The 12,445-nt window shown below is 36.4% G+C and overlaps 3 protein-coding genes across 5 annotated transcripts in view; 1 reads left to right on the top strand and 2 right to left on the bottom strand.

Moving 5' to 3' along the window:
* Window positions 1-2,299, bottom strand: part of LOC132180062 (uncharacterized) — a 6,669-nt gene extending 4,370 nt beyond the window's left edge. Inside the window, exon 1 of the mRNA XM_059592944.1 lies at window positions 2,181-2,299. Coding sequence (XP_059448927.1) covers window positions 2,181-2,299 — 119 coding nt within the window. The remainder of the gene's footprint in view (window positions 1-2,180) is intronic.
* LOC132163014 (nucleolar GTP-binding protein 1-like) lies at window positions 982-5,589 on the bottom strand. Of its 3 annotated transcripts, none has more exons than XM_059573214.1 (3): window positions 5,516-5,589; window positions 2,586-4,619; window positions 982-1,271 (listed from the first exon to the last, which is right to left on the bottom strand). In XM_059573214.1, the coding sequence occupies exon 2, from the start codon at window positions 4,609-4,611 to the stop codon at window positions 2,596-2,598; it is 2,016 nt and encodes a 671-aa protein (XP_059429197.1). In that variant the 5' UTR covers window positions 4,612-4,619; window positions 5,516-5,589; the 3' UTR covers window positions 982-1,271; window positions 2,586-2,595. The 3 variants fall into 3 exon arrangements, with proteins under 3 accessions (XP_059429197.1, XP_059429201.1, XP_059429207.1); XM_059573218.1 differs by lacking the exon at window positions 5,516-5,589 and adding an exon at window positions 5,429-5,515; XM_059573224.1 differs by lacking the exon at window positions 5,516-5,589 and adding an exon at window positions 5,456-5,479.
* Window positions 5,590-8,630: 3,041 nt separating this feature from the next.
* On the top strand, window positions 8,631-10,482 carry LOC132179973 (probable CCR4-associated factor 1 homolog 9). The gene is made up of 2 exons (XM_059592835.1): window positions 8,631-8,668; window positions 9,999-10,482. Exons 1-2 carry the CDS (start codon window positions 8,631-8,633, stop codon window positions 10,480-10,482), a joined length of 522 nt encoding a protein of 173 aa, XP_059448818.1.
* The last annotated feature ends 1,963 nt before the right edge of the window (window positions 10,483-12,445 follow it).

Genomic DNA, 12,445 nt, shown 5'->3' with positions numbered 1-12,445 from the left:
TTTTTTTTTTTTTTTTTTTTTTTTTCAAAACGGACTTTTTGAGTGTTAAACGCACTTTTAAGTCCTTTAAACGCAAATCCAAACACGCGCTAAATGTAATTTATAGCTATAGGTACAACTTTACTAATGTTTGGAGTAAGGGATTTTTTTTTTTTTTTCTGCTCTGTATTTTTTTTTCCCAATATTTATAGTTATGAGTTTTATTTGTATTGAAATATATGAGACCAATAATATCAAAGATTCTTACTAATTTTATATTCATGTTTTGATTAACGGAATTTAAGTTTTCCTCTTTCAAAACACCAAAGAAATAATTAATCATTGAACGGACCTGAGATGAGGGGATTTATTTAATTGCATTAAATGTACAATAAAATTGCGTTTTTTTAACCTATAATGAAAAATACAATACAACTTATGGGCTAGAGTCTATGTAATAGACACCGATTTGAATTTGAATATGAAAATGGAATATACATAATTATAGGACTATATAAATCAACCATAACTTGACCCGTTTAATTAAACAAATCAGACAACCTCAATCTTAATTTGCAAAATTTCATGTTGAGTTTATGTTGAACTCGTATGTGTCAAAAATTGTCCACCCTCATATTGCATGTCAAGTTCGGATCATATCAAAACATGATATAACACTATAAAGATAACTATAATTTGACCCATTTAGTTAAATGAGTCAATTGTCAAACCCTTTAACCTTAATCCATTAATTTCGTATCAAGTTTATGTCAATTTACAAATCATATAAAAAATTACGCGTCCAAACTTAAACCACCATTAGCAAGGTTTTAAATTTAAATAATTAAATCCCACTACGCTACCATTACAGTTGAACAAAACCATACTCAGAACCCTCAAATCGAATATTACCTTTCTCAAATATGCCTTGAGGAAAAAGGTATAGACAGAGTCACCAGCTCTTGTTGCTCCTTTTCCCAATAATAATAATGATGATAATAATAATAATAATAATGATAATGATAATTGATTTTGGAGTCGAAGAGTACGTTAAACAACAGTAAAAAACAAATTCATATTTGAGCTAAAATATTACACTAATAGGAGTGACAACAAACCAAAATTCTGGCACAAATCACGTTCAACCCCCCCATATACGAAATTACAACTTAAAAACATATCTCAACTCAAAATTGTGTACTGAACCAAAGAAAACTAAAAGACCGAAGTTCTTTCTCAAAAGCAACTCAAAGGTTCAGAATACCGTCACTTCAAAGCGAAAACAACCATCCCTGTGAGAAAAAAGCATATTTGATTACTAGAAGAATTATTTCATGTATATAAACATAAACATAACATATAGGAAAAACTTTGGACAATAATTTTGACAATTCTTACATTCTCATCCTAATATAACCAATATCATGATGTGGATTTCAAGGCCTAGCATGGGAGAAGTATTCAATCAACATAACCTCTACACACTCTTTTGAATGCATTTCTTAAGGTTAAAAAATAGCTCACACAAGCATGTGAGCAAAATGAGATCTATTGCGCATGGTTTTATGGCATGCCAATGCAAGAATTCTGTCTAATGAAGGGGTGGTATAAACTGATGTGCAAGTGAAGAAAATAAAAGTTCTAGATCCCAGCTAGTGATTATGGATAGTGGCATTAACAAAGTGCAAGGTAAATCAACATAATGAACTTAAAACAATACCCACAAGGTATAAATATTACAAAAAATAACAAGATTTATGAAGATTGCAGTTGATTCCCAAATACATAAATATAATAATCAAGCATCAGCCAAACTTCCACATGCATACTTTACCCAGAAATCCCTAATATTAGCGTGGATCTAAGACCCAAATCGAAGATCAATTTCATCAATTTATGTTTTAACAACTTTATATAATGGGTTTGAGTAAAATGTATAAATGTGTCTTACGCTAGCAAGAGAGATGAGCACCATGCCCAATAGATAATCTCATGACAATGAACCCCTTCGAGGCAGGACAACTTCATGTACCTACTACCCCTATCGGGTAACCCTCAGACCTATGCAAAGCACCCCCTCCGCACTGATCAGGTAATAATCCGGCTTCATTGCCAGGCCGGTCTCAAGGTAATGTTTGCATCCAAGAGGATTCGAACCTTAGACCTGATGAAAATGTCACCAAGTACAAGACCTTTATCACTTGAGCCAACCCCTTGAGGTTAATATGCATTCAAAAGGAGTGTAGAGGTTACTCTCCCAAGAACCAAGGAAATCCTTCATGCTGCTTGCAGCATTGGTGTCTTCCTCATATTTCCTCATATCCAAAAGAAGAAATGATAGAAGTAACTCATGTACATCCAAAACTTAAAACAGATGCATCTGATACAAAAATTTGCAGGGGGGAATAAACATAAATGCACCTAATGCCTATAGATGGCAGCATGCACAAAACCATGAATAGTCAATATACAGAGTACTGAAAAAGGAAAAGCATCTAAGAGATCAATATAGAATGCAACTTTTATATGCATTGAGGATAACTTCAAGTGTGGTAAAATAAATAGACAAGCTTAAGTAAAATAAAAAGGCAATGCATTTGATGTACCTCATGTATTTCAGCGTCTGTCTGTTTTGCCAGTAGAGCGCTTCCCAGAGAATAAATGCTTTGGCTTCAAAGTAGGAATTACTCTATCTGCCTCACCACGGCGAGCATCCTTGTTCCTCTTCTTGGCCGATTTCTTGGCAAGTTTTACCGCCTTAATCTTTTGAGTAGAGTCCTTGAAGCCCTCTCCAGGGACGACTTCACCTGGAGGCCGTGATTTTGACCTTGATCGGGATCTAGATCTAATTCGCAGCTTCTTGTTAGGTGTGTCCACGTCCATATCCACAACATCATCAGCTCCCCTGTCAGGTGATCTCACCCTCTTCCGGCCCCTCGACTGACTGCGGGCTCGGTTAATGGCCAAAGTTGGATCCAGCCCCAAAGAGGATAGCTGCCTTCCCATTCTCTCTGTTGTGAACCGCCTGTCCTTGTCAAACTTTCTTGGTACAATAGGTCGGCTCTCTGCAGTGCTTTTCTTGACCCTGTGCTGCTGTATGAGTAAGCTTTTCTTTTTCCGGATCTCAGCCAATGCTTTTTGCTCTTCTGGAGTCAATTCCTTGCCATCGATCTCAAAATCATCATCATCCTCCTCTGCCTGCCGTAGCCCATCTTCTTGTTCCAACTCTTCAAGCCTATGTAAAATATCAGGATCAATGAAGTCATATACATTGTGCCCATCCATAATTTCAGGCATTATATCTTCTTTCCATTCATCATTGGCCAAGATATAATTCTTCTTCAAACTAGCAGAGTATACACCTGCACCACCATTCTCATCCTCCAGATCCCTTTCAGTTTTCCTCTTTTCCTTCTCTGCTGCTTCCTTGGCTTTAGCTTCCAAAACTGCCTGAGGTATACAAGGTGGCCTTTCCTTCTGGTCCCGTGGCTTTGGAATTGCAACATGAAAACGATTTAAGCAATCATTTATCTTTTTTGATTTCATCTTTAATTCCACCCTCTGATCCAATAACCTCTCACAAGCAGCATTTTTCACAGCAATTACCCCCTCCTCAGTCAAAGTGCTCATGGTCAACAGCACCCCCAGGTCATCCATAGACTCACCTCCTTGGCCAATCACAGTCTTCATAGCTTCAGCTTTCATCTCCATGACCAACTTCTTGTCTTCCTCTGATATCCCTTCTAGTGGTTGCAAATCAGTCTTGTTGCAAACTATAATCAACGGTTTGTTCAAAAATAGAGACTTAATACTGTGAAAAAGTGCAGCCTGTTGAGCAATGCTATATCCACAAGACCCTGAGATGTCTAAGAAGAACAACACAGCAGCTCGCAAATGCGCTAGAGCTGTTATACTGCACATCTCAATAATGTTGCGATCTTCGAATGGTCGGTCCAAAATTCCCGGTGTATCAATGACTTGGTACCTCAGGTATTTATAATCTGTATGACCAACAAAGAGTGACTTCGTGGTGAAAGCATAGGGCTGGACATCTACGTCAGCCCTAGTGATCTTGTTAATAAATGAACTCTTGCCGACATTGGGGTAGCCACAAATCAAGATTGTCCGAGTATTCGGGTCAATTGAAGGTAGCCTCGCCATGTGTTGTCTGATCTGTTCCAAGTAAGCCAAACTAGGAGCAATCCTCTTTATCACAGTACACATGCGGCCAAGAGCAGCAACCTTCAGACACTTGCATCGGTACAGTGAATCACCATACTTCAACAATTTCACATAGTCTTTTGCAATTTTACTAATAAGGTTCCTTGCAGTATTGATTTGGCCAAGGGCAAGCTTGTAGTGATCTTTATTGTAGAGAACATGAAGAAGGTCCCCATAAAAAGGGTGGATATCATCCAATCGAGGAAACTCATCAATGATTGTAGAGAGCTTCTCATGAAAGTTCTGCTGGGTATACTTCACTTTGCGCATGTAAAACTGACGGAGGCGGGAAATAGCATACCCCTTGTGGACAACAGTTGGTGTTTTTCGTTGGGTGCGAGAGAGAATAATGTCAACAAAGTCCTTCCCATTTGGCACCACAGTAATCTTCTTAAAATTATACTGCACCATCTTTTACCCTGTGACACAGTAGTGAAGTAAATTAAATGTCATTAAAAAAAAACCTATGCTAAGAAAATTAATTATCTGTTTTCTTTACTAAAACAAAATCATACAAGAAAGCATCTAAATAACTTATCTACGGGTATAACGAAAAAAAAAAAAAAAAAAAGGACTTACAAATGTTCATAATAAAACGTGCGGCTAAAAGTAATCTTTTCCCAACATTTCAACAAAATTTTTCAAGAGAAAATTACTTGAAACCCTATAATGGAATCGCAGAAAATAGTAACCCTTAACAAAAGAGCTTATTTTTTCAATTTATAGTGTTTAGGGAAAATGCTACAAGAATTTCATATTGCAGCATCCAAAAGCAACCATCCCAAACACTGCAACCTGAGGTAAACCTAAAACCCAAAATATTTTCTTCTATCCAAAGCCAAAGGAAACCTAGAACCCAACCCATGCCCCAAAAATTACTACAGTTCCATAAAACACATCTCAATCTTCTTAGAAAAAAAAAAAAAAATTAATAATACCCAACAAATATTACACTGCAAAGACAGTATCAGATCCAACTAAGTAAACAAGCATATGCAAGCTCATTGAAGCTCAACCCAACAAATTCAAATCCCACGCATAAGTCACACCGCGAATAAAACATATTTTACAATTAAATCAAGAAAAACATGATACTGGTTCATCAACGTCCGGGATAGCGAACTTCAAATACTGAACTAAGCTCGAATCGCATCTAATAAGCTACAATTTAAGCCAAACAACCCGTAAAATTGAAATACCGGAAATGAAATTCACAAAAAAATAATACCCAAGGGAACCGTCACAACCAATCCACCTGAAATTCAATCAAAACGAAGCACAGCTAGGGAGAGAGAGAGAGATGGAGAAGTCGCACCTGTGGGCGTTAAGGCGGGTAAGACCGAAGAGAAGGGTTTAACGAGAACCCTTTTAGAAGAGAGAGAGAGAGAGCTTGAAGGATTCTTAGAAGGCCCAATTATAGGCCCAGGTTTTATATGAACATAGTTTGGGCTTAGGGTTGCTTTTTTCAGAGTGATAGAAAGTTGCGCGTCCTTGAAGGATAACTCAATCGGGTGGAAACTCCACGCTTCATGAAACGGAAGTTACTAGTTTGAATTCCCCCTCCCTCTCTTGTGCGGGCACGTAAAAAAAAAAAAAAAAAGTTGTGCATATACCACCCAATAAATACACGTGAGATAAAAGAGAAATAATCACATTTTTATTTTACGAGTTTTTAAGTTAACAAGAGTTTTTGGGTAAAAGCTTCATTTTGAAGTTTTAGTAAAAAATGTTTTTTTGGCTATTTTTAGACTTTTTGGACCATTAAAAGCGCTTTCAATTTTTTTACCAAACGAATATATATTTTTTTCAAACGGACTCTTGAAGTGTCAAAAATACTTTTAAGTCCTCAAACGTTGCGAGTATGTTTGGGATTGAATTTGAAAAATAAAACTTTTAAGTCAAAAAGAACTTTTGGGCAAAAGCTTCATTTTTAAGCTTTTGCCAAAAATAATTTTTTTTGGTTATTTTTAGGCTTTTTGAACCCTTAAAAGCGCTTTTAATTTTTTTACCAAACGAATACCTTTTTCTTCAAACGAGCTTTTTGAATAGTAAAGGCACTTTTAGGCCACTCAAACACAATACCAAACATGCCCGCAATCTCAAACAAGACCCTAAGGTTTTGAAACCACCACAAGTTTTAGCTGCAGCACATGTTTCAATATACCGGCTGCTATATACACGATTCAATATCACCACCTATATTCATTCGTATTTTAAAATCCAAAGCAAATAAAAATTGCCTCCAAACCATCTTGAAAAGCCATGCACCAGAGTTGGATGGATGGATTTGACTCAAGTGCTGTACAAAAAAAAAAAAAAATCCCATCAAATATACTCCAAAACAAATTGAAGTTATGAACCACAAAATTAGGATAACACAAAACTAAGTAGATAAAATGATGTATAGCATTACTCGAAGCAAAAACTAGTAAAATTCATGGATCTGAATTTGACTGTAGCATAGGTGGAAGTTTTACATAATTCCATGAAGATTACCCACAAAATTCCAAAAAGCAAATCACCCAAATTCAACCTTCTAAAACTAATGACTGGTTAATAAAACTAGTATAAAAACATAAGACAGGAGATTACAAATTCAAATTTTAGGACTGAAGCAAATAAAAACAAAGAAATTGGCACAATTGTGTATGTGAACATTTAATATGCTCACGCCATTTTGTGTCGACTCTTTGACGGTCTAAGAACACTCCACTCCAGCTTTTGACCCTTGGGTTTCTTGAAGGAGCCTTTACTCTTATTTGGCGCTGATTGTTGATTACTTTGAATATCTTTTGGTGATTTATTTGGGTATTGTGTTTCAGACACTACTTCAGACTGTTTTCTTTTAAGATCTCCATTAGCCTCACGATTCAATTTATCAACGTTTGAGCACCCTGCTTCATCCATTGGGTATCCACCTTCTCTGTAAAATGCAAATAAAAGGAAAAATATCAGATGTGATCAATGGTGGATACAAGAATATGAATGTGTTCTTCTCTCAGTAAGTTTGCAAGCACATAGTTGTGATTTTTCTTTTATTGATGACTCATACACCAGGAGGATCCTGAATCCTTGACCTCACTCTCCGACCCATTTTTATTAGGAGAGGATGTTCAATTTGAGCCAGAACTCATTAACCTCATGGCCATGTTAAATTTTATCTTCACATCCCTCATTGTCTATTTGTCTACATGCACTGTTGAATTTTTCATGTTCTTCTATTCACATATTTATCAAATTAAAGAGTCTGTATGTAACATCCAGCATCAGATTTCCCTTGTAAGCTCCACAATGAGAAACCTTATCAAATAGAGTTCATCACTAAGCCTGGCATGAGTATTATGTGCATTAGCATTCACTAAGTCTTTAGACTTACCCATTTGTTTCATGTTTTTCCCTCTCCATTACATATAATTGCGTGGCTTAGGTAGCTTAGACGAGGATTCCTACGAATCTGACATGGGTGATTGCGCATGACTTGATTCGAGTCTTTTTTCAGGATATGGACTCTGAGTGATTGAAGTCCATGTGGGATGATGGAGGAACCACCCAAGCAGATATAATCGAGATTAGGCCTGGGTTTCGGTCAAAATGGTCCAGTTTTGGCTCTTATCGGTTACTAATCGATAATCTTTGGTTAAACGGTTTATTAACCGATACCGAACCAATAAAAATTTTAACCGAAATTATCGGTTATAACGGTACACGGTTAAACGGTTTGGTTAAACCGATTAACTGATTTAACCGTGGGCTTTATATTCATTTATTTTGTTGGGCCAAAAATGAATTTTTATTTTTTATTTTTTTACTTTTGAGAGCTCAAATACTTTTTGTTGGGACCCAAATATTTGTTTTTTGGGACTAAAAATTGAAGTTTTTTTATATTGATCCACCACAACTTTTTTTATATTATAAAATACATTTTTCCAAAGCAAATAAACTAATTAACATAATGAATGCTAATTAGACAAATAAAACTAGTTAATGAAAAATGCTTTCACCAAAGGTAAAGAAATCCTATCCAATGCCATCACTAAAAAAAAAAAAATCAAACCTACCTAATCTCAAATTAAGATAAAGTTACATAGGTATATATATAATCCCAAAATTATGTCGTTTTGGCATTCCTACTTAACGGTTTATATCGGTTAAATGGTTAATCGATATGAAATTTCTAACCAGACTGAACCGAACCAATAAGTATGCCGGTATAAAAAATTTAACCGATAAGGATATTGGTATATCGGTTACGGTTAATATCAGTTCAGTCAAAACCTGTACACGGCCGATAATCGATAACCAATTAATCTGCCCACCCCTAATCGAGATTATTATCTCTTTAGCCTTACTTAAGCTTAGGATTTGATATGTTGATCTTTTTTGAGACCATTATGTTATGGGATGTAATCTTTTATTCTAATGATGGCCTGATGACCGATATATTTGGCGACTATCTTTATATTATGAGGTACTATGTTTATTATGGTTTATAAATGCGTGGATGCTTTGTTACTACTTTTTATTCCTATAGTTTTGAAGTCTTCCATTGAGGTCTCTCTCTTAGGAGAGGTTGTGTTCCCAAAGTCTTGTCCCATGAGAAATAGGGCTGGGAGATGAACCATGGAGTTAGTTACCTGTTAATTAACTTCTTGGGCGTTACAAAAACAACCACACATTCATACACCAAAGTAAACATAATACCTCATAATATAAATGTCACCAAAAGTATCGACTAATAGACCGTCATAACATATTACAAACCACTAGATAATCATCTTACAAAAGATAAAAAGATCAAAGCCTAAGTATAAACAATGTCAAAGAGATGACAATCTCGATCATAACATATTACAAACCTCCTTCTCTCCGGCCTATTTCTCTGTGGCAATCTGGTGATTTTTTTTTTTATTCGATGAGTTGAATAATCTGGTGTTTTGATCTTATTTTAGGACGGTGCAATAGGTGAGGTGGCAGCAATTTAATGGAAGTTGGAATACCTCTCATCTTCTTTTCATTTTCTCATATTTAAACTATAGCTGGAGCTTGTTCCATCTTGGCAAAGCAATGAGCCTCTGGTCACCAATTTTCACCAATTTTCTCATATATATATATATATAGATAGAAATCCTAAGGCGGTGTAGTAGTTTGTCTATCAAAGAAACTCTGGGGAATGATACAAATCAACGTAATCTGCTTTGGTTCAAGGCGTGCAAATTGCAATATTCTTGCTAATATTACACAAGGGTGGCATTTGATGTCTATAAAAGACACCTCGAGCGCCCCAATCAAGTACAACAAATCAAATAAGATATTTAATTTCCTCCAATATTTTATTTTCTTAAAAGTTCATATGAACACTCAACATACAATAACATTCTCTTTTGGCCTATTATTATGACAATATTCATGCTATTATTATGATAATATTCATGCTATTAAGCATGTAACATGCTACTCATGCAAATATGGCGGTTGCTGAACTTGGTGACAAATCATGACATTTTCATTCCTTTTATTATTATTATTATGCTTTGGTGAAGGGTGACCATTTTAAAGGTTTACCACCAATCAAGATTTTGATTAAGTAGCCAAAATCATATGCGCCGTGGAAAGTTACCCAAATGATTTTTGAATTTCTCAAGAGGCTAGAGTCGAAGAATAGCCTCCCAAACTCGTTACAATCGATACCCTTTTCTCGGTTCTTATTGAAATCAATCCCCTGCCGCTCGAGTAACCGGATGGACTACGAATTGTGAAGATCACTTTTCTTGTCGAAGCCTTTGAAATTGAATTCCCAGACATAGCAAGAGTCCCATTGGGATCCGAAAGAGTGAGACCCAACTAGATGATCTTAGTGGCATCCACGATCCGAGAGAGTTGGGTCTCCCTCTCTCGGATCCCAACAGGGACTCTTGCTATGTTTGGGAGTTCAATTTCAACGACAAGGAAAGCGATCTTCACAATTCGGAGTTCATCCAGTTACTCGAGCGGAAGGGGATTGACTTCAATAAGAACAGGGAAAAGGGTATCGAATCTAAGGAGTTTGCGAGGCTAATCTTCGACTCTGGCCTCTTGTGGAATTCAAAAATCGCTTGGGACACATTCCACAATGCATATGATTTTGGCTACGTAGTCAAAATCTTGACTGGGCGATTGGTATACTTGTTCGGGTACAAGGTGTTTGACATCAAACACATGATCAAGTCGTGTGAGGGGATGTATGGGGGTTTGGAGAAGGTAGTGCATGATGATATCATCAGGTGGATTCTGATAGTCTGCTAACCTTGCAGACCGTGATAAAATTAAAGGACCTTTATTTCTATGGTAGGGCTTGGATAAATTTTCGGTTGATTTTATACAATCTAGAAATTGACGTTGGGAGTTTGGCTGCACCAAAAAGCAACGGCTTCCAATTTCTAAGAGGATGCAATCAGTTCTACCAAACCGGTGGATGCAATCAACAGTTGTACCAAAGATCTATGTTTGTCTCGCTCAACGATGGCATGTAATATTCAATTTGAGGTTTCCTCTCTTAGACAGAAGACGATGTATAGGATTCTTCACAACTATTGTAAATCTGATTTTTTTGGTTGTTGAAATGGAACAAGTTTTAGTAGACGTACTGCTTGCATTACATATTTATTATTATTGAAACATAGCAATGCTTTGGCAGTAATTAATACAGACAAACAGAATTCAATGACCATAAAGCAATACAAACCAAAACCAACACAAATCAACAGAAACACCAAGGCTTACTGCTATACCACAAAACAGAATGCCACTAAAAACAAGAAGAAAACACTCAAACGTAGACCAAATTTGCTCTCCAGCAAATTCCATCCACTACAAAGCTCTTCATTCTCTTTGTTTCTCGGAAATCCTCTTGTAGACATGATTCTGGATCGAACTTCCCAACAAATTAATTAGATTAATAATTTGCTCCTCAGTATGCACCTGATTTCCATGCCTAATGTTGTTCCTTTCCCTCCAAATATGACAGATATATAGCGCTCAACTCTAGCTTGCATAAAACAGGTTTAAGACCTTTACCCTTCTGGCCATTCACTCCCAGTTCAACAATGGCATCCCATTCATAATGAGGATCCTTCACTAAACTCACTGTTCAAATTTCCCAACCAAACAACAAAAGCCTGCTTGGGAATAGCCATTGAAAACCAAACTAACTTCTACCAGATAAACTCCCTGTTCGATTTTTTTTGCGTCCTCTCATTTGTGAAATGGTGTAAATAGAGAATGAGGGTGCCACTTCTTGGTGATGCGTGCAACATGATACACTTGCTGACTCGTTGATGACATTTTCCTATTGCTTGTTCTTAGACATTTATAGAGGAAATGAAATAGATATTAGGTTGGAAATTTTTTGGTAGTGCAAATTATCCAAAGATGTTATTACCAGCCTTAGGTTATCTTTGTCTGTCCTTGTGTTGCGTGACTTGTGTATTTATCATTCAATGGCCATTTGTAACAATTAGTTCTTTTAGAGTGCCAATTCGCCTTTGTTGGTTTACTTTGATTGGTTTCTCCTTATTGGCAGGGGTTAACAAAATATTTAGGCTGGTCGAAGTCTGTGACAAAGGAAGGAACCAAATGTCATTAGGCTGGTTCAAGTCTGGGTTAACAAAATATTTATGCTTATCTTACTATTTATGCTTTGTGCCGTACAACTTTGATTGCTGCTACTCTGGGTTGGACATTGTTGCAGTCATTTTTTTTTTTTCTTCCCTTTTTGACTACTTCTTTGACTTAGGTAATCAGTAGATTCGGAACACTTTTAAGAGATAGACAATCCTACAGGAAAGAGTTACAATTTGGTGGGCCAGGCATTCATGCTTGTAAATGAGCAGATGCCCAGCTTTCCTTTTCCCAAAGGTCAAAGCTGTGCCTGGCTTGAAGCTTGCCTTTAGTTAGCTTGAAAGTAATTGTTTAGTAGATATTTCGTGTGGTTTAACACCAGGTTGTTATGCCTTTGCGTATTGGATGTATGTGCATTGTACAGGTTTAATTTATCTTTTTGGAACTTATAATCTGAACCCTCAACACTATTATAGCTGTTAATGCTAACCGTCCAAGTGAACAGTTCTTATATTTGGCCCGAAAGAGAAAAAAAGAATATACAAAAAACCGAGGAGCTACAAAAATTTTACTGTCTATGATATATGTGAAATCAATACTTCTTCAGACCAAACTTTGCCAGCAATAACTCATGTGAAGCATACATTGT

This window comes from Corylus avellana, chromosome ca1 (assembly GCF_901000735.1).
Source record: "Corylus avellana chromosome ca1, CavTom2PMs-1.0".
In the NCBI taxonomy this organism is placed as follows: Eukaryota; Viridiplantae; Streptophyta; class Magnoliopsida; order Fagales; family Betulaceae; genus Corylus; species Corylus avellana.
The sequence above is the reverse complement of the archived record's forward strand: the minus strand, read 5'-3'. Positions and strand labels throughout refer to the sequence as shown.

Bases quoted from the DNA above. Each gene is read 5' to 3' on its own strand.
- LOC132163014 (XM_059573214.1), bottom strand. From the start codon at position 4,611: ATGGTGCAGTATAATTTTAAGAAGATTACTGTGGTGCCAAATGGGAAG.
- LOC132179973 (XM_059592835.1), top strand. From the start codon at position 8,631: ATGACCGATATATTTGGCGACTATCTTTATATTATGAG. The intron at 8,669-9,998 runs GTACTATGTTTA...TTGAATTCCCAG, and splicing joins GACTATCTTTATATTATGAG to ACATAGCAAGAGTCCCATTG.